The 20,148-nt window shown below is 47.8% G+C and overlaps 2 protein-coding genes across 2 annotated transcripts; one reads left to right on the top strand and one right to left on the bottom strand.

Annotated features, from left to right (window-relative positions):
* Window positions 1-335: 335 nt before the first annotated feature.
* Window positions 336-4,218, bottom strand: tmbim4 (transmembrane BAX inhibitor motif containing 4). Its single transcript, XM_018755671.2, has 7 exons — window positions 3,989-4,218; window positions 3,316-3,424; window positions 2,770-2,875; window positions 2,614-2,647; window positions 2,330-2,447; window positions 1,553-1,598; window positions 336-1,412 (listed from the first exon to the last, which is right to left on the bottom strand). Exons 1-7 carry the CDS (start codon window positions 4,077-4,079, stop codon window positions 1,206-1,208), a joined length of 711 nt encoding a protein of 236 aa, XP_018611187.1. The 5' UTR covers window positions 4,080-4,218; the 3' UTR covers window positions 336-1,205.
* A 4,017-nt stretch (window positions 4,219-8,235) lies between these two features.
* Window positions 8,236-11,721, top strand: b2m (beta-2-microglobulin). Its single transcript, XM_018755656.1, has 4 exons — window positions 8,236-8,393; window positions 10,210-10,482; window positions 10,884-10,920; window positions 11,176-11,721. The coding sequence occupies exons 1-3, from the start codon at window positions 8,330-8,332 to the stop codon at window positions 10,895-10,897; spliced, it is 351 nt and encodes a 116-aa protein (XP_018611172.1). The 5' UTR covers window positions 8,236-8,329; the 3' UTR covers window positions 10,898-10,920; window positions 11,176-11,721.
* Window positions 11,722-20,148: the final 8,427 nt, after the last annotated feature.

Here is a 20,148-nt window from a genome sequence, read left to right on the forward strand (position 1 = left end):
CATGATCTGTAGGTTCTTGCCGGTGCTCTTTGGTAATATGTCTGCCACACCAGGTCAATGGTACCTTGCTGACTAACACCCCTTTCCAGAAGCTGATCTCACAGATTGCCATCTGTTAAACCCATCCAACAAAATACCTGCAAACTCCACAGAAACCTGCCCCCATAGGTGACACTAGTACTGATACAGGTCTGGAATAAAACCTGGTGGAAATGGACGTGACAGTCAGCAAATCAGATGCTACAAGGAGTCAGTAATTAAAGGAATCTTTCGGCAGTAAACTGGAACACGAACACCGGTCCAAGACAGCAGTAACACCGACAGCGCAGGACTTCTCACCGGGTCTTTTATTCTGGCAACAGAGCACACAGACAGAAGTGACATGACCCTCAGCACAAGCGGTGCAAGTGAACTGCATCTTACATACTCTTGATATTGCACTCAGCGGTCCTTATAAATTACTTGGAAACCAGGAAATTAAACTCATATATGCTCTACACCCCCACTGTAAGGTATGTAGTTGCCTTCAATTGATCCCTTTAACACCTTACATTACTACTTTGTTGAACCAAAGCTTATACTAAAGAGATTCAAGATGCTACAAGTGTACAAATTACAACATACTTAATTATGTATATAAATCATGATGTAGAGGTTAAGTAAAATGACAACCTACAATGAGACCCGCTGCCCGAACCCTACACATATTGACGCGCTCGTACATATAGATTACAGTTTTAATATTAAGCATAACTAATTACATTTAAAGATCTGGTCCCAGAATGCTTTGTCCATCTTTATTCCCCAAATCCTCTGGCTGATTTCAATTTCTGTATTTAGTTCTAATTCTCCAAGGATTGCAAGTGATGCAGATGATGACCAACGCTTTGAAATTTTCAATAAATCACCAGAAGAAAGATACATGAAATACTCCCTCATTTCAAGCTCATCCACATGAGCAGCATGATCCCAAATCACTACGTGAATTCTGCATCATCAAATGTACAGCTGGCAAAAATACTGTCTTAAACTTATTACATCAAACCAATACTGCAGAGGACTTAAAAACATCCATGCAGAAATCAGACAAAGCCACTAAAAAGAAACCCAAGACAAGAAGTAGTTGCTGCACTGAATGTGCACTGCATAAGAGCTGCTCTGACTCCAGCGGCAGCACCAGGGTTGTCCTCTCGCAGCACAGGGAATCAGTTCTTCTTCATGGAGTTCAAAACTCGAAGGATGTGCAGGAAGAGGTTGATGATGTCCAGGTAGAGGTTGATGGAGGCCAGGATGTGCTCCTCGGGGGACAGCTGGTGCATCAGCAGGTGCGTGTCGTAGATGATGAAACTGCAGAAGAGCAGGGCCCCGGCGCCAGCGAACACCAGCTCCGCCGTCTCGCTGTAGAAGAACAGCTGTGGGGCACAGAGGCACCTTGCTGAGTGCATGTGGGGTGCAGCCCTGGGGCACCACACAGTGCCACCGTTGGGATACGCAACTACAAGAAAAACTCCACACTTGCTGTGATGAGCGTGGAGGACAAAACTGCACTTACTCTCATGAAGCTGGCAATGATCAGAATCCACAGGCCGGCAAACAGTCTGTAACAACAGCAGTTGAACGTAATCAGTGACAGTTCCCAACTGAGACAAACCTGCTTAGAAGAAGGAACTTTAAACCACTTCCATTCCCTCCCATTTCGACAAATAGCTTTGATCAAAGTGGTGAGGGTTTAACACTGAAACTGCGTGGTTGCATCAGCCACAACAACCTGGATCTGGCAAGCTCTTTAGCCAACAGCAACCGGGGACCTGGGAGAGACACATCATATGCAGCACCATACACTGGAACGGTGGGCTGTGATCAAGAGGGACCACGATAAGACTTGATAGGTCTTTACCAGCTTCGGCACATCAGCAGATTCCAAAATGCTGGGAGCTACCAGCTAATCCTAGTGTGTCTAACTAAGCACTTGTGTGAAAGAACAAGAGAGCTTGCACAAGTGCCAGTCTGCACACTGGCACACAGAGGCACTGCACTAAGCTACACAACACAGAATGGGGAACAAGCATTAATTTGTTTTTTTTTTTTTTTTTTTTTTTATAAAATGTTTACCAACCACAAAGGACATCAAAGAACTGGGTCCAAAACAGGTGAGTTTTGAGAACCTTCTCAATTGCTGAGAAATATTCAGCAGTTCTGAGTGAGAGAGGGAGGTATCCATTTAAAACCTGTGGTAAAATTACCCGTACTGTGCAGAACAGTACAACAGCAATAATAAGTATCATTTGATGCAGGGGTTGCAGGGAGGTGCAGAGGCGTACAGTCATACCCAGCTCCGAGTTTGCTGAAGTCCCGCTTAGACTGGAAGGTGTAGGCGGTCAGGCCCACAAACACAGCGGCCGTGAGCACGAAGGCCTGGAGCACCATGGAGTACTCATAGAAGGTCACTGTGAAGTAGAAGCCAATGCAAGGCACACCCAGTCCATCAGTACATCTTGACAACCAGGGCTACCCGAACTCTGGTCCAGCAAGGCCACGGCGGGTCAAGCAGCACAGTCCCAAGCAACAAAGTGAAGACTGAAGTTCAGCCACTTGCTTCGACTGTAAACTTACCAGCTGTAGCCACAGACACGGCCTCCAAAAGAGTCTGAAAGAAACACATTTCTATTCAGGTGTCGCACACTTGAGCACAACACCCTTGTCAAACACTTTTGCAGGACAACGATGCCTTTTCCTATGCTTTATAGCACACTTAGGGAAGATGCTTACGAAGCCCAGCAGCAGGTACAGGTTGACGGGATGCTGATGTCTGTAGATTGCGAGGGCAAAAATCAGACCCAGCGAGCCAATTGCCGACAACAGGACCAGGGAGGGGCTGTGAAAACAGGAACACTTTTAACAAGGCACCGAACTTGCATCAATTGTGAGCTCTTCAGAAAAACCGATGTCAGCGGTGTTAAGTGGGCATGGCGACTCACAGGTTCCTGGTGTTCACTTTCACACACAGGAGGCGACCAGTCAGAATCATCACACTGTGTTTTTATAGCTTCCGAAGATTGTCTGACATTCATACCAACAAACAACTTCTCCGAGACAACGAATGTTCACATACACTAAGACACATGCTATGTGTGCTTTCTAAAGTCATGATTTTGTGCTAATGAGCATTAAGTCCCATAGAAGGATCATAAATAGGAGCTATTGAAAGGTCAGCAGGGCCACAACGAGGTTTACAGCACAGGAGAGACCACGGTAAAGTACTGTGTTTCACAGGTTCTGAGTGCCCACAGCGACCCCAGGCCATGCAGTCAGTACCTCGCATGGACGAAGCTCTTGATGGGATCACAGAACATGAAGAGAACTGAAACTGCGGTGGTGAGGATGAGCTGCAGAGAGAGGATGGTGTAGACCTTCCGCAGAAAGTCTGCTCTCAGGAGACAGGTAAAAAAGAAAAAAAAATTGTCACCCATTATAAATGTAGCACAACATTCCAGCAGTTAAAATCAGCATTAGATCCACACTGAACAGACTGCTGGTGCAAACAGGACCCCACATGGACAGGGCCCCCTGGAGCCACTGGACTCTGAGGCACCAGAGGAACTGAGAAGATGTGAGATGGGCCAGCAGGTGGCACAGTGGTTAGAGCTGCCTCCTTTATTTCAGTGATGTGTAGAGAAGTAGGGCACTTAGTATTAACTCAGGTCGCCACATAACTGAGGCCGACTCCGAGCTGACAGAAATGAGTAGTGCTAAGTAAGTATGTTACGATGTAAACCGAAAGTAACACGGCGTCTCCGTGACAAGTGACCGACACAAGTGTAAAGGATAAAAGGGACGTGAAGGTTGGTTTCTCACATTAGTAGGTGCAGCGTACAGTAATGTAACAGTAAACAACCATGCTTACTAAACTAGGACTGCTGTCGGCGGCGTTTCGGGTCGCTAGTTTATCTCCAGCTCACTGCGCCATCCGGCCCAGTTACTTACTCACCCATCCGGATGTGGACGCTCGCTGACGCCACGTTCGTGCCATAGTTAAAGTCGTCTTCGATGGAAGAGCGAGGGTACTTCTCTGTGCTCATTTTGGCCAATTAATAGTCGGCAGTGGAAGAAGGCAGAGCTGGAGTGACACACTGCTGTGGGATAACGACGCTCCGAAACACCGCCCGCCGACGAGCCACAGCTCCACTTCCGCGTTGTCCTAGCATCACGTGACACGTGTCGACGGGAAATACTGGCGATCGCAGCCGGGAGCGAGTGTTTGTACATTGCGGGAGACGTTGCACCTTTACTTAAATTAGTATGAAGAAATTAAATTTCTGCAACTCCTTGGAGTGACAACATCTAAATATAGAGTATATAGTACTGCAACATACAAAAAACAATAAGTAGAATATAGTAAATAAACAGTAATGGCACATGTATGTGGAGATGATGATCTCCAAATTACATAAAGTGCAACCCAGTGCAGTGCAAGTCTGCAGGGGTTTCATTAAGAGGACACGGCAAAGGAGTGGGGCAGTTAGTGACTAAAGCGGTAACTGGAGATGTTGCACATGTAGGCAGCCTGGTGAGGACATGAAGGGTGGCTGGGAGACAAAATGCAAGGTACCTTGCAGAAGCTACATATGCTGCCTACTGCCGATCACTCATGTATGCACCAGGGCAATGGGAGCCACTCACACGACAGCAGTTTAAAGTCACTAATTCATCTGAAACACGTCTTTAGACTGTGGGAGGAAAAAGTGTCACCCGTTAATAAATGTAACATGAAGTTCAAGCAGTTAAAATCAGCACTCATTGGATCCGCACTCAATGGATTCTTGGTGCAACGGTCAAACAGGACCCCACTTGGACAGGGTTCTCCCTAAAGCCATGGGAACACATGGAAACTCCACGCAGACCGAGCAGGGATCGAACCCAGTCGTTCCTCTGGAATTTCACCAAACGAAACAGCAGCCACGTAAGGGTTCCATATATCACCCTTACGACTGAGGCCTTAGGGTCACTCTGCTTTTCAAGACACTTCACAGACGCCAAACAGCTCTCACTGTACCCTCAGCATTTAGGCGAGTCTAGCTGTAATCACACTGCATTCTACCTCACTACTGATGCTCCCAGTATGATAGTGAATGTACCAAACCTGACCATTACTGGTGACTCCACTTTCCAGTGGGAACTCATTTCCTCACTTCTTCACTACACACCTAATGGCACATTTTGGATATGTGGGAAAAGGGGGTATCCTTAGCTGCCCGTGATTTGGACTGGATCTTGCTATGTGGGGTACATCGTTCCCTATGTGTGGGTCCTTGCCCAACCACCATGGCATCCTGCTAGCTCTGCTCAAAGGGTAAAAAAAAGTCAATTACGTATGATTCATCTGGTATTGGCATTTCTGAAACCAAACGATTCTGGATGATTGCATTTCCCTCGTACGGTTCGGGGAAAGCGGCCAGACAACTTATTTATCTATCTAAGGCCTTGGAAGACAGCTAATAGTACAGCAAAGGCCCTTAAAGATATCTCTGCCGAAATGGTTGCACTATGCACTGTAGCACTCCAGAACTGCATGGCTCTGGATTACCTCTTAGCAGCATCAGGAGGTACATGTGCAGTGATAGGTAAAGAATGTTGCACATATATACCAGACCACTCGAAACATGTAGATTCTCTTGCCGACCACATTTATGAAGTAGGGAAGAAGTTTCACGATTTTGGAGCTGAAAGATCCTGGTTCGACTCCTTTTTCTCCAGGTGGGCAGACTGGTTACAAGCTCTCTTGATCTTTGGAATACTTTTGTTTATCTTTCTTATGTTGCTATGCTGCAGGTTTTCCTGCTTAAAACGTATATTACTGAGCTCCGTCTCCCCTTTGAACTTGCAAATGTACACCCATTATCAGCAGTTTCCCAAGGAGGATGACAGGACAGAGGCCCTGGCTGAGTTGCCCAAAGGGTTTTAGGCTGCTGGTATTTGGTGAGACGTTGGAAAACGTCTCAAAGCGGGGAGTGTGGAATGAAAATTTGATTTTACAAAGCTTTGCTATGCCTAGATGTTGCTATAATGTTAAAGAATGTTTAACTGCTCCGGGGGCGCGGGGGCGCGGTGGCGCAGTGGGTTGGACCGCAGTCCTGCTCTCCGGTGGGTCTGGGGTTCGAGTCCCGCTTGGGGTGCCTTGCGACGGCCTGGCGTCCCGTCCTGGGTGTGTCCCCTCCCCCTCCGGCCTTACGCCCTGTGTTACCGGGTAGGCTCCGGTTCCCCGTGACCCCGTATGGGACAAGCGGTTCTGACAATGTGTGTGTGTGTGTGTTTAACTGCTGAACAATCTATGCAAGAAAGTGCCACATCCCTGGCAGCAGTTTGGTGTCAGTTTGCCCCTTTTGGTGTCAATAAGATATCTGAGAAATGCAGATTTACATAAAACCCAGAGGACTCTTTTTTGTAAGAAAGGAGATAAAGGCGATCAACTGGCGGCTGTTGGAAGTGGTTTACGACTGTTGGAAGTGTTTTATGAGAGGATGAGAGATTAAGGGGCACAGTGACATGCCTGGAATGGAGGTCCTAGAGGACCTCTGTGTTGTGAACGCCAAGGAACTTCAAAATACTAACCCTACGTCTTTACCACTGATAAGAATAGGATTGTGCTTGTTGGTCCTGATTCTCCTGTAGTAAAACAATTAGCCTTTGGCTCTTTTGATGTTGGAAGCTAGGTTTTCATGGTAGTCCTCCTCACCAAGTTCTGCACTTACCCCCTGCAAGCAGCCTCACCATTGTCTTTTGTTCCAGTCTATCACCTAATGTCATCTGCAGACTTAACAACATACTGGTGTGATAAGCAAACGCATGGTATGGGGGAACAGGGGGTGCAGGAGGGGACTGAGCACACATCCGTGTAGCATACCAGCGTTCAGAGTCAATGTTATTGGACTGGTGTCCCTTCTGGGCCATATTGTGTGCTTCCAGGACACCCTAGACTCATCCAGGAAGAATAGCCTGCTAGCTCTGTGAAGTTGGCCCCCCTACAAACAGCAGAAATGAAGAAAACCTTATGATTCGTTAGTGCAAATGCATGAGCCCAAATTCAAGTTGCTGCGGCATTGTAGGGAGGCTGGAGTGACGTCAAGTGTCATGTGAACAACCTTAAATATCTCCAGAAACAAAGGAGATAGAACAGTGGTTTCAATGGCACAAACGAAGCAGAAACGAATGAGCCCGAATTTGAGTTTCTCCGGCATTGTGTGGGGTGGGGGGCGCTGGAGTGATTTCACTTCTGAAAAAAATAAATGTCAATATTTCGAAAAGGGTGCGGTGGCGCAGTGGGTTGGACCGCAGTCCTGCTCTCCCGTGGGTCTGGGGTTCGAGTCCTGCTTGGGGTGCCTTGCGACGGACTGGCGTCCCATCCTGGGTGTGTCCCCTCCCCCTCCGGCCTTACGCCCTGTGTTACCGGGTAGGCTCCGTGACCCCGTATGGGACAAGCGGTTCTGAAAATGTGTGTGTGTGTATTTCGAAAACTGCAACGGCAGAAATTTTAATTTTTATGGCACCAAACGGCACAAATATAGCACTAAAGTATCTCTCACACACACACACACACACACACACACACACACACACACTTTCAGAACCGCTTGTCCCACACGGGGTCACGGGAGCCTACCCGGCAACACAGGGCATAAGGCCGGAGGGGGAGGGGACACACCTAGGACAGGACACCAGTCCATCGCAAGGTACCCCAAGCGGGACTCGAACCCCCGACCCACCAGACAGCAGGACTGTGGGCCGACCCACCACACCACCGCACCCCCGAAGTATCATACAGTTTTCTTCATTTGTGTTGTTTGTAGGGTGGCCAACTTCACAAAGCTTAGCCAGCTGCATGAATGGGCAAATAACTGTATTTGATTATTTAACACTGTAATTCACACTGCTGGATATTGGACAAGTGTATCATCTTAAACTTACTGCAAACATTTAACTGCTGACCAGTCGCAATACTTGCGGGGAATCAACTGGTCCATTTAATTATTGTGGCTAAACGATTACACAGTAGATTATCATACGGCATGACACACTAGTTGAGGACAGTGAGGGGCAGTACAGTGGAGTACAGTACAGTGCATAGTGCGATTTCCTATTGGTGCCATTGACCTGGCGGCGCGACTCCTGCCTGTGAACCGCGCCATCCCGCCGTCATTGGCCGCGCGCGTTGTAGGAGGAGCTCGCCCCGCGCCGCCACTTCCTCCACTCGTCACTCTGTCACTTTGTCTAACTGTGCGCGAGAAAAGCGGTTTGTCTACAAGTCAAGGCTGCTGCCTTTGCTTTGACAAACATGAAGCTGTGGCTGATCTGCGTTATTTTCGGCATCTTGCTGTGGGATGTGAAAGCCAAGCTGTGTAAGTTCATTTCGCTACCGTCTATCATCCTAGGACCTTTTTTTACGTTCTTTTCGCTTCCAGAGAAAGAATCTACGCATCGCGAGGTCGTCGACGTTGACCATGATCTGTGTCGAACCAACGAATAAAATTATATAATAATCATTGGAAATATGAAAATGTAATATAATACAGGTGTAGCTGTCTTGATAATCAGACATCCGTCGAGTTAGAAGAAGTTATAATCATGTTTTACATCGCGCGGTGTTTCACGGTCCTCAAAAACTGTTCGTCTTTGTCAGAAAACAAACGAAACGAAACTGAAATTAAAATTTCACGAAAACACGGAAGGATAGCAGCATAGGTTGTTTGGATAAAATCGCTTTTTAAAAATTGAATTTAAGAAAACTCACAACATATTGTACACAGTTATTAGGTTTTACTCTGAAATTACTTATCAATATCACTACAAAATTACTCACGTGTATAACATGATTAAATCGAAAGTAAATGAAAGCCACCGGGCTGAATTTTTATTATTTATTTGAAATTTCGTTGAAAGGTATATGAGTGTGAGTATATGGATGTGCCAGCAGTAGTTTGATTATTTTTGCTTTTACGTTCTCGTGTGATCAGGAGCAGACTGAAACTTCCGCATAGCTTCTGTACACATTCCAACATATCAACGTGAGAAAAAAAAGGCCGTCATGATCGCCATGGGATGGATACAGCACACTGACACTGTGTCAGTCCCCATGCTTTCATTGAAAATTAATCAAGATAAAATATTTTTAAATAATATAAAGATATTGTGGTAGTAGGGGGCGTGGTGGCGCAGTGGGTTGGACCAGGTCCTCCTCTCTGGTGGGTCTGGGGTTCGAGTCCCACTGGGGGGCCTTGCGGCGGACTGGCGTCCCGTCCTAGGTGTGTCCCCTCCGGCCTTACGTCCTGAGTTGCCGGATAGGTTCCGGTTCCCCCCGACCCCGTATGAGACAAGCGGTTCAGAAAATGTGTGTGTGTATATTGTGGTAGTGGTTTTGGAGATGGCAATGTAATCTAGGTGGCATGGTGGTGGCACAGCAAGTAGCGCTGCTGTCTCACAGTGCCTGGGTCTCTGGGTGCTCTGGTTTCCTCCCACAGTCCAAAGACATGCTGTTCAGGTTCCCCCATAGTGTGTGAGTGACAGAGAGAGTGTGTGTGTTCCACTGATGTATGGAGGAGTGACCCATTGTAAGTAGTGTATCTAGCAGTGTAAGTCACCTTATGGGCACAAGGTGTGTGGGCTGATAACACTACATAGAGTTCATTGGAAGTTGCTTTGGAGAAGTGTCTGCCAAATAAATGTAATCTGAAGGCTGGTTCATGTGCCACCTTCCTTGATCAAGGTCCACTGAAATGCACATAGATATGGGTTGTATTCATATGTCCTGTGTGTCGACTTGGATAAAAACATAATTTAATAATTTAAATATTTTAAATCAACTTGTGGTTAGTCTTCTAAGTAAAACTTTAAATCTGCATGGACAGATATCTTTCAGGTTGTTTTTTACTTTTCTACTACAACTACTATTATTGTAACTGTTATTATTGTCAAAAGAAGATAATGAAGATTAATCATTTGAAGGATGATTTTTTTTCATCTGTGTATATCATTTTTTAAAATTTAACATTAACACTATTTTGCCTGTCAAGAAATTCTGACATCCAAAGCAATAGGGATGATTGGTAGTTGTAAATTGTTAAATTTTTATAGTATGTTTGTACTGCATTACAATAAGTTACAGGGTTTTAATTCTATCAAATGTTTCTCTCTTGCCTGTCTTCTCCAATTCTGCAGCCCCCCCCACAGTCCAGGTATACTCCCATTACCCTGGCAAATATGGGGAGCGCAATACTCTTATTTGCCATGTCAGCGGATTCTACCCCCCAGACATCCAAATTGACTTACTCAAGAATGGGCATGTGATCCAAGAAACTTACCAGACAGACCTGGCTTTTGAGCAGGGCTGGCAGTTCCACCTCACCAAGTCTGTTTCCTTTGAGCCTCAGAAAGATGAAACTTTTGAATGCAGAGTGACCCACATGCAGAAGACCAATGAATATGTCTGGGGTGAGTATAAAGCAGTTATTATCTGACTGTCCCAGGCCCATTGGATGGATTAGGTCTTCATTCCTGATAAGAGAGGTTTTCATTTTACATATAATATCATGATCACAGAGATAAATACTCTGATTTAACTAAATTGTTATTTCTCTCTCAGTATTGTGGTTTTTTAATGGTTTTAAATATGAGGAAGACCTTCACATAATACAGCCCTTCAGGTCAGCTGTGAACCTAGAGTCTAGACTGTGTCTTGTGAATCTCTTAACAGAAACCTGAGAACTGGTCCACTACCTTTACTAAGCTAGTTCAAACACAGCATCAAGTTACTATGTTTGTTAATACAGTAACGGCAAAGCCTTTGTGGTTCAAATGGGAAGCCGTTTAAACATGATCCCTTTTTATTCTAGAGCCTGACATGTAGGAGAGTCAAGTGCACTGCTGATGGTAAGTTGAGCCCCTCTAAGAGTCAATTGCCATAAAGAGGCTTTACAGCATGTAGGGTCTTAGAATACTGAGTACAGTTTGTATAATGAGTATACTCAATGTGAATGCCAATCAGATTGTTGATACATAACACCTTTTTTACACCTTATTTTTCTTACTGTGGTAAAAGTGTTTTGGGTTAACAAAATGTGGGAGGTGCTGATACAGTGTGGTGTAGGGATGAATTAATACACTTCTCTTTACTTTTTGCCACAGATGTAGAAGATACCAGCAGCATTTATCAAGAGTCAGTGGAATAATTTTCATCACCAAAGGACCAGTACTGTTCATTTCTTTTACACTTTAACTTAAAACAAAACAGCTCTGGTAATGTGAAATACAACCAGATTATTTTGATTTTTTAAAATTTGACTGTGACTTTCATAAGTTACTTCAGCATGACACACATTTGTTTCTAAATTAATTTTATTTAGCAAAGTAAAAGTAACATGAATGATGGCACACTGACTGTACCAAACTCAAAATAAGGCTCTTTATAGTGCTTGCCTCTGTATTTAAATACATGTAGGTAGTTAGTGACCACAGCAGTCATTTTTTAATTTTCTTTTACTTCTGTTACATGTTGTATCTTTTGTAGAGCTGTTATTATTTACTCTTCCTTCAGAAAAAATGTGTTCTTCCTGTCAATAGGACAATAATCGTTTTGAACCCATTGCTAAAGTATGCCTTAATTAAACATTGTGTGTGAGAATCTGTGGCAAGATTGGAAAAAATAAAAATGCCTGCGGGGAAAATCAAAAACTTGATCTTGTCTATATACTGATATGTGAAACATATTAAAGAGATGAAAACATTTATGTATTTATAGTGATGGTGTTTTTTTTTCAGTTTAAAATCTTTTGTGATTAAATTTCTAGTAATGAAATAGTTTTTATTTAACTTGTTCAGCTGTGTTTACCAAAACTGAGTTCTGTTTTTATAAAAGAAGCTTCTCAGCATGGTTGTCCGAGAGCTCTTAAATGGTATCAGTGTTTGGGACACCCAGCTCCTTTAGTTAAGCCTATGTTTTTAAAAGTAGCAAAGCAACCATCCATCCATTCATCCATCCATCTTCTGTCCCGCTTGTCCTAAAAGGGTCGCGGTGGCAGCAGGGAGAGCAGAGAGGCCCAGCCGCCCCTGTCCCTCGCAACTTCCTCCAGCTCAACCTGGGGGATCCCCAGCCGTTCCCAGGCCAACTGTGAGATATAATCCCTCCAGCGGGTCCTGGGCCGACCTCGGGGCCTCGTCCCAGTTGGCCGTGCCTGGTATACCTCCAAAGGGAGGCGCCCAGGGGGCATCCTTATCAGATGCCTGAACCACCTCAACTGGCTCCTCTCAACGTGAAGGAGGAGCGGCTCTACTCTCAGTTCCTCCTGCATGTTCGAACTCCTCACCCTGTCACAGAGAGTGAGTCCCAGCACCCTGCGGAGAAAACTAATTTTGGCCGCTTGTATCCACGATCTTATTCTTTCAGTCATCACCCAGAGTTGATGACCATAGGTGAGGGTAGGGACGTAGATCGACCGGTAAATGGAGAGCTTCGCCTTATGGCTCAGCTCCCCCTTCACCACTACAGTCCGATACAGCGACCGCATTACCTGCTGCCGCTGCTCCCAGTCTGTGGCCAATCTCACGCTCCCTTCTTCCCTCACTCGTGAACAAGACCCTAAGATACTTGAACTCCTCCACCTGGGGCAAAAACTCTTCCCTTACCTGGAGGGGGCATACCATCCTTTTCCGTGAGAGAACCATGGACTCAGACTTTGAGGTGCTGATCCTCATCCCCACCGCTTCACACTCGGCTGCAAACCGTTCCAGTGCGTGCTGGAGGCAGCCGTGTGACGGTGCCAAAAGGACAGCATCATCTGCAAAAAGCAGAGACGTCACCTTCCGACTCCCGCACAGAATGCCCTCCTGACCTCGACTGCGCCTTGATATCCTGTCCATGAAAACCACAAACAGGAATGGAGACAAGGCACAACCTTGGTAGAGTCCAACACCCACACTGAACAAGCCTGACTTAATGCCGAGTATGCGGACACAGCTTTTGCTCCGTATGTACAAGGACCGAATGGCCCGCAGTAGTGGCCCCGGTACCCCATACTCCCGAAGCACCTCCCACAGAATTTTCTGGGGAACATGGTCATAGGCCTTCTCCAAGTCCACAAAACACATGTAGACTGGATTAGCAAATTCCCATGCCCCTTCAATGATCTGTGAGAGGGTAAAAAGCTGGTCCACTGTTCCACGGCGGAATCCGCATTGTTCCTCTTCAATCTGAAGTTCAACTATCGGCCAGAACCTCCTCTCCAGCACACCAGCATAGACTTTCCCAGGGAGGCTGAGAAGTGTGATGCCCCGATAGTTAGCACACACTCTCCGGTCCCCTTTCTTAAAGATAGGGACCACCACCTCAGTTTGCCAATCCAAGGGCACTGTCCCCGAGGTCCATGCAACATTGCAGAGGCGTGTCAACCATGACAGCCCTGCAACATCCAGGGCCTTAAGCATATCCGGGCGGATCTCATCCACCCCCGGCGCTTTGCCACTGTGGAGCTTACCAACTACCTCAGTGACTTCCACCAGGGAAATGGACTCTGACAGCCCGAAAGCCTCTGGCCCTAACTCCTGTAAGGGAGGCATATCACTCGGGTTTAAGAGTTCTTCGAAGTGCTCCTTCCACCTCCCAATAATGTCCTCATCAGAGGTCAGAGTTTCTCCACTCCTGCTAAACACAGCCTGAGCGAAACTTCTCCGACCCCTTCTGAGCTGCCGGATGGTTCTCCAGAACCTCCTTGAAGCCGACCGATAGTCGTTTTCCATGGCCTCTCCAAACTCCTCCCATGCCCGGAATTTTGCTTCTGCAACCGCAGCCGCTGCTGCCTTTTTCGCCTGCCGGTACCTGTCTGCTGAGTCAGGAGTCCCCAGAGCCAACCAGGCCCTAAAGGCCTCCTTCTTCAGCTTGGCGGCCTCCCTCACCACCGGTGTCCACCAGCGGGTTCTTGGATTGTTGCCCTGGCTGGCACCAACAAGCTTTTGGCCACAGCTGTGCCTGGCTGCTTCCACAATGGAGGTTTTGTCCCCTACCTCCTCCGGGACATGGGAGAAGCTCTCCTGGAGGTGTGAATTAAAATCATTCCGGACAAGATCCTCTGACAGTCGTTCCCAGCACACCCTCATTAAACGTCTGGGCCTACCGAGTCTGTCCATCAGTTTTCCCTGCCATCTGGTCCAACTCACCACCAGATGGTGATCAGTCGACACCTCAGCAACTCTCTTCACCCGAGTGTCCAGAACATGTGGCCTCAAGTCAGAAGAAACGACTACAAAGTCGATCATTGAGCTTTGGCCCAAGGAGCTCTGGTACCAAGTACACTTATGAGCATCCTTGCGTTCGAACATGGTGTTTGTTATGGACAAACTATGACTAGCACAGAAGTCCAGTAACATTTCACCATTCGGGTTCAGATCGGGCAGGCCGTTCTTCCCAGTCACCCCCCGCCAGATTTCCCAGTCATTGCCAACGTGAGCGTTGAAGTCCCCCAGCAGGACTATGGAGTCTGTAGGTGGGGCCCTGTCCAGAACCCCTCCCACCTTCTCCAAGAAGGCCGAATACTCTGAACTGCTGTTTGGTGCATGAATACACACAACAGTCAAAGTTTTCCTCTCTGCGACCCTAAGTCGCATTGAGGCGACCCTCTCGTCCACCGGGGCAAGCTCCAACTGTATGGCAGCCAGCCGGGGGCTTGTGAGTATCCCCACACCCACCCGGCGCCTCTCACCTCATGCAACTCCTGAGCAGGAGAGGGACAACCCCTTATCGAAGAGTTTGGTTCCAGAGCCAACACTGTGAGTGGAGGTGAGCCCAACTATATCTAGTTGGTATTTCTCAACCTCCCGCACCAGTTCTGGCTCCTTCCCCTCAAGTGAGGTGGCATTCCACGTACCAAGAGCCAGTTTTCATCGCGAGGGGCCGTGATGCCATGCGCCACCCCACCCCTTCCTGCCGCCAGGTATACATAGCACCGGACCCCCATGCTGGACCTTGCAGGTGGTGGGCCCACATGGCCCCCTCACGATGCCTTTTCAGGCTGAGCCCGGCCAGCCTACGTGGGCTACCTGGCCACCAGGCGCTCGCCTAGGAACACTACCCCCAGGCCTGGCTCCAGGGGTAGGTCCCAGTGATCCTACTCCGGGCAGGGTAAACGTTCTCTTGTTTACTTTTTTCATGGAGGTTTTTGGATCGTGTTAGTCTGGATCTTTACTCCAGACCTGTTCGCCTTGGGAGACCCTACCAGGAGCATAATGCTCCCGACGACATAGCTCTAGAGATCCCTAGATCACGCAAGCCCTTCTGCTACACCAAGGCCCCGATCCAGGAAGGGCAAAGCAAGCAGCTATGATCAATTATTAAAGCTTCAGTTAAAGAAGGCCCACTGTTCTGTATGTTGAAATTAATCTTGGATATAGCTCCCCCTCAGTGTTTTTCCTTATTTGATTGTAAGTAAAAAGAAAGAGAAACACACACACACACACACACACACACACACACACACACACACAGACACACACACACACACACAGTCTGAAGCCACTCATCCCAGGAGGGGTCACGGCGAACCGGAGCCTAACCCGGCAACACAGGGCTGGAGGGGGAGGGGAAACACCCAGGAGAGGACGCCAGCCTGTTGCAAGGCACCCCAAGCAGGGCTCAAACCCCAGAGCTGCCAGAGAGCGGGACCCAGCCAAGCCCGCTGCGCCACCGCGCCACCGCACCACCACACCCCCTAAGTAAAAAGACGTTTTCCAATACAATCAATAAAGAAAATAAATACCTTATGGCTCATAAAAATTTCACCCATGAAAACATTCACAATAAAATACTCAATGAATGGGGTGATCATAAAAATACGACATATTAATTTGTTTTCTAATGTGATATCACTATTTAGATTTTATGTAGTGATATTCTTACACATCCATGTATTTCCCTAAAACTGAATATAAATTAAACAGATAAGAGTTACATTACATGAAAAAAAACTAAATGTAAAATTGCAACAGATAATTAATTTTTTAAAAAAAAAAATCCTATACTATCCTATCCTATCCTGTCCTAAATCCTATTCTAAATCCTATCCTATGCTGTCCTCATCTGACAAGGGCAGTGGAGGCGGTGAGTCCAGAGGCAGCTGATGTAAGGAAGTGGCGCAGGCCCAAAGGAAGAATACGTGGAATGTCGGGTGGATCCTAAGGTGCGGTGGCAACTGTAGATGATAAGAGACCGGAATCACCCGGCGGAGGACCTTGTATGGCCCGATGTACCGAGGGCTTAGCTTCTTGGAAAAGTAAGTTCCCCAGAGACCTCTTGTGAACAGCCAGACCCTCTGCCCAGGCACGAAGGAGAGCGGACACCTACGACGATCGGCTTGTCGCTTGGTCAGGGTCTGACTGTGCTGGAGGTGTCACTGGACAGTCCGCCAGACGGTGGCACTTTTCTGGTACCAGGCGTCCACTGCTGGCATGTCGCTGGAGGCCGGATGCCATGGAAATAATGGGGGCTGATAACCTAGAACGTGCTGGAAAGGAGAGCAGCCAGTGGATCCATGCGGCAGGTGTTATGCGTGTATTCGGCCCAAGGCAAATATCTTACCCACTGCCAGGGTTGCTCCATGCAGTAGCAGCGCAGGAACTGGCTGATATCTTGCTGGAGTCTCTCTACTTGTCCGTTTGCCTGCAGATGGTACCCCGACGTTAAGTTGATGGATACTCCGAGCTTCTGCCAGAAGGCTTTCCACAGACACAAGGTGAACTGGGGTCCCCGGTCTGACGCTATGTTTTCTGGCAGTCCAAAAAGTCAAAACAAATGGTGAAATAAAAGCTCAGCAGTTTCAAGGGCAGTCGGGAGCTTGGGTAGGGGCACCAAATGGAAAGCTTTAGAGAAACAATCCACAATGGTCATGATAACGGTCTTACCATCAGATGCCGGAAGGTCCACCAGGAAGTCTAGGGCGATATGGGACCAAGGGCGATTTGGTACAGGTAGGGGCTCTAGGAGCCCTGCTGGCGGGTAGTTCTCGATTCCTAAAGTCGTAGTTTCTTTCCGCCCGCGACAACTTCCTTCAGAAGAAGGCACAAGGGTACAGTTTAGGCGGTTCCCCCTGGTGTCGGGACAATATGGCCCCTATCCCTGTTTCAGAGGTCTCTACCTCCACCACGAACGGGGCCTCGGGGTCTGGGTGGTGGAGGATGGGTGCAGTGGTGAACCTCTCCTTTAAGGCATCGAAGGCACGTTGCGCTTCCTCTGTCCAAGGCAATCGGGTTCTCTTGGAGGAGGTTAGACTCATCAAAGGAGCGGCGAGAGTACCGAAACCCCGGATAAACCGGCGGTAAAAGTTCGCAAAGCCCAGGAAACGCTGGAGTGCCTTTACTGTGGTAGGTCGTGGCCATTGGAGGATTGCCCTTACCTTGTTAGGGTCCATAGCTAGTCCCTCCCTACTTAGGATGAAGCCCAAGAACGAGATCTGCTTCTGGTGGCACTGGCACTTTTCCCCTTTCACAAAGAGACGATTCTGCAATAACTGCCGTAGGACCCGTCGGATTAAGGCCACATGTTCTTTCAGCGACGAAGAACAGAGCAGGATGTCATCCAGGTAGACTAGAACGACATGATTGATGAGGTCCCCAAGGACATGATTAACAAAAGCCTGGAAAACACTGGGTGCATTAGCAAGACCAAAAGGCATGACCAGATATTCATAATGGCAGAGGGAGGTGCTAAAGGCAATCTTCCACTCATTCCCCTTGCGGCTCTGTATCAGATTGTACGCCCTTCGCAGGTCCAATTTGGTGTACTATTGAGCACGGTGTACCTGTTCTAGAGTGGTGGTGATGAGAGGCAAAAGATGAGGGTACCTTACTGTGACACGGTTCAGGCCACGATAGTCTATGCAGGGACGTAGGCCCCCGTCCTTTTCTACGAAGAAGAACCCTGCGGCAGCAGGTGAGGTGGACCGGTGGATGATCCCCGCTGCGAGGGCTTCCATGATATACTGTTACATGGCCTGTTGTTCAGGTAGGGAGAGCGGACAGACCCTACCCCAGGGAGGCGGTGCTCCCAGGAGGAGGTCTATGGAGCAATCCCAAGGCCGGTGTGATGGGAGCACAGCTGCCTGTTTCTTGCTAAAGACTTCGGCCAGATCTTGATATTCGGGGGGTATTTCCACTGGAGGAGGACAAACAGCACTCTCCACGGTCGTGGCCCGGTAGGGGAGCTGCAGACATGACCTCTCACAACGGGGTCTCCACGAAACCAGTTCGCCTGTGCTCCACATAAAAACTGGGTCATGTTTGGATAACCGTGGAAAACCAAGGATTACAGGGGTCTCAGGAGCAGTGATCAGGTAAAACTATGCCTTTTCTTTATGACAAGCCCCTACCTCCAGCCAAAGGGGTATTGTTTGAGTGTCCACGAAGCCTGGTCCCAGGGGTTGCCCGTCCAGGGCACTTACCCATAGTCGAGTAGCACAGCGGAGGGTAGGTATCTGGTGCCGAAAACAGGCCAGCTGGGCATTAGTGTCCAAGCCGCTGCGCTCGGCCTGGATCAGAACTCAAGCGCATACTCTGCAGCAGGGCGGTCGCCTTGTTCTAGATTAAAAAGGCATTCGGTGGCAGCCTGGTCCGCGTGGGGAAGCCCAAATACTGCCTGGAAGTGGGCTTTGAAATCTTCATAGGAAAACTGGGAACAGCGCCCCCAGGCGCCAGTGGCTCAATCCAGTGCCCGCCCAGTCAAAAGGGAAACCAGATACATTACACGGCTCAGGTCTGTCTGATAGACATGGGGCTGACTTGAAATAACTAGCTTGCACTGCATCACAAATCCCGCACACTTGGACGGCGGGCCATCATACCTTATAGGTGGCAACAGCCGAAGATCATATTCAGGTGGTGGTGAAGACGCAGTGGCGGCGTGGTGAAGTGTGCTCGGAGCCGCTGCGTGAGCCGATGCAGGCGGCGCAAGTACGCCTGAAGTGCACAGTGCTTTTACCACGTTGTTGTAAGAAGAGACGAGGTAGTGGAGAGTCTGTTCTAACTGTCCCATGCGTGCTTCACAGGCGTGTAGCTGTGCCTGCAGCTGATTCAGCTCCGCTGGGTCTGTAGTGCAGGCAGAACCTTCTGCCACGGTGTTCCTCTGGCGCGGATGCGTCAGACCCAAGCGTGGAGTGCAGGAAACATGTTCGTGGGGTGATCCGGTAGACATGATCAGGAACACAGGCAGAATGGTCACCGATCTGTGAACGGAATCCGAAAGTCTAACCCGAGAGGCGTGGTCCAGGAAAAGGGCAAGGAGTCGTGACAAACCAGGAAGACCTAGGCGAGGAGCAGGGCAAGGAGCAGGACTCAAGAGTGAGTAACGCAAGCGATTAGCAAGGTTGAACAAGGTTCCGCAACTTCCTGCAGTCCAGGCTGTCCTTTTATGTGCCTGGACCCTGTTCAGCTGCGGGTGTTGCTCGTTACTGTGGTGGAGGGCGTGACAATGAGGGTAAGCATCATTCTCTGGATTTCAAGATACATACACATATTCTTCCAACAAGTACTTTTATTGTAAATCTAAGTGTTTTAACAGTTTATTTTCAAAGCTGAAGTAAATAATTTGTCAAAGCATTAATAATAATAGTAATAGTAATAATAATAATAATAATAATAATAATAACAGAAAAAATGGCGCTTGGATAAGTATTCAGTTCAAATGGAAGGTGAACCGTCTCCCAAGCATTTTACTGTCACCGCCATACTTTACTGTAGAGATGGTGTTTTTTGAGGCATAGGCACTGTTAGGTTTGTGCCATACATAGGGCTTTGAATTTTGTAAGTAAAGCTCTGTCTTGGTTTCATCTGACTCCAACGCTTTTTCCCACATCCTAGGTTGGTCCCTCTCATGCATTGTGGCAAACTCTAGATGTACCTTTTCATGGATATACAGTAATGGTTTTCCTTCTTGCCACCCTCTCAAAATAAGACAATGTTATGGAGAGCTCTTGATATTACGGATTCATCCACACATACCCCAGTTTCAGCAACTGACTTCCACAGTTCCTTGGAAGTGGTGAGTGGCGTCTTTGTTGGTTCCCTTATCAGTCTACGTCTTGCTTGGGTGCTAAGTTTTGACTTCTTTACACAGCAACTGGG

The sequence above is a fragment of the Scleropages formosus genome, chromosome 24 (assembly GCF_900964775.1).
Source record: "Scleropages formosus chromosome 24, fSclFor1.1, whole genome shotgun sequence".
In the NCBI taxonomy this organism is placed as follows: Eukaryota; Metazoa; Chordata; class Actinopteri; order Osteoglossiformes; family Osteoglossidae; genus Scleropages; species Scleropages formosus.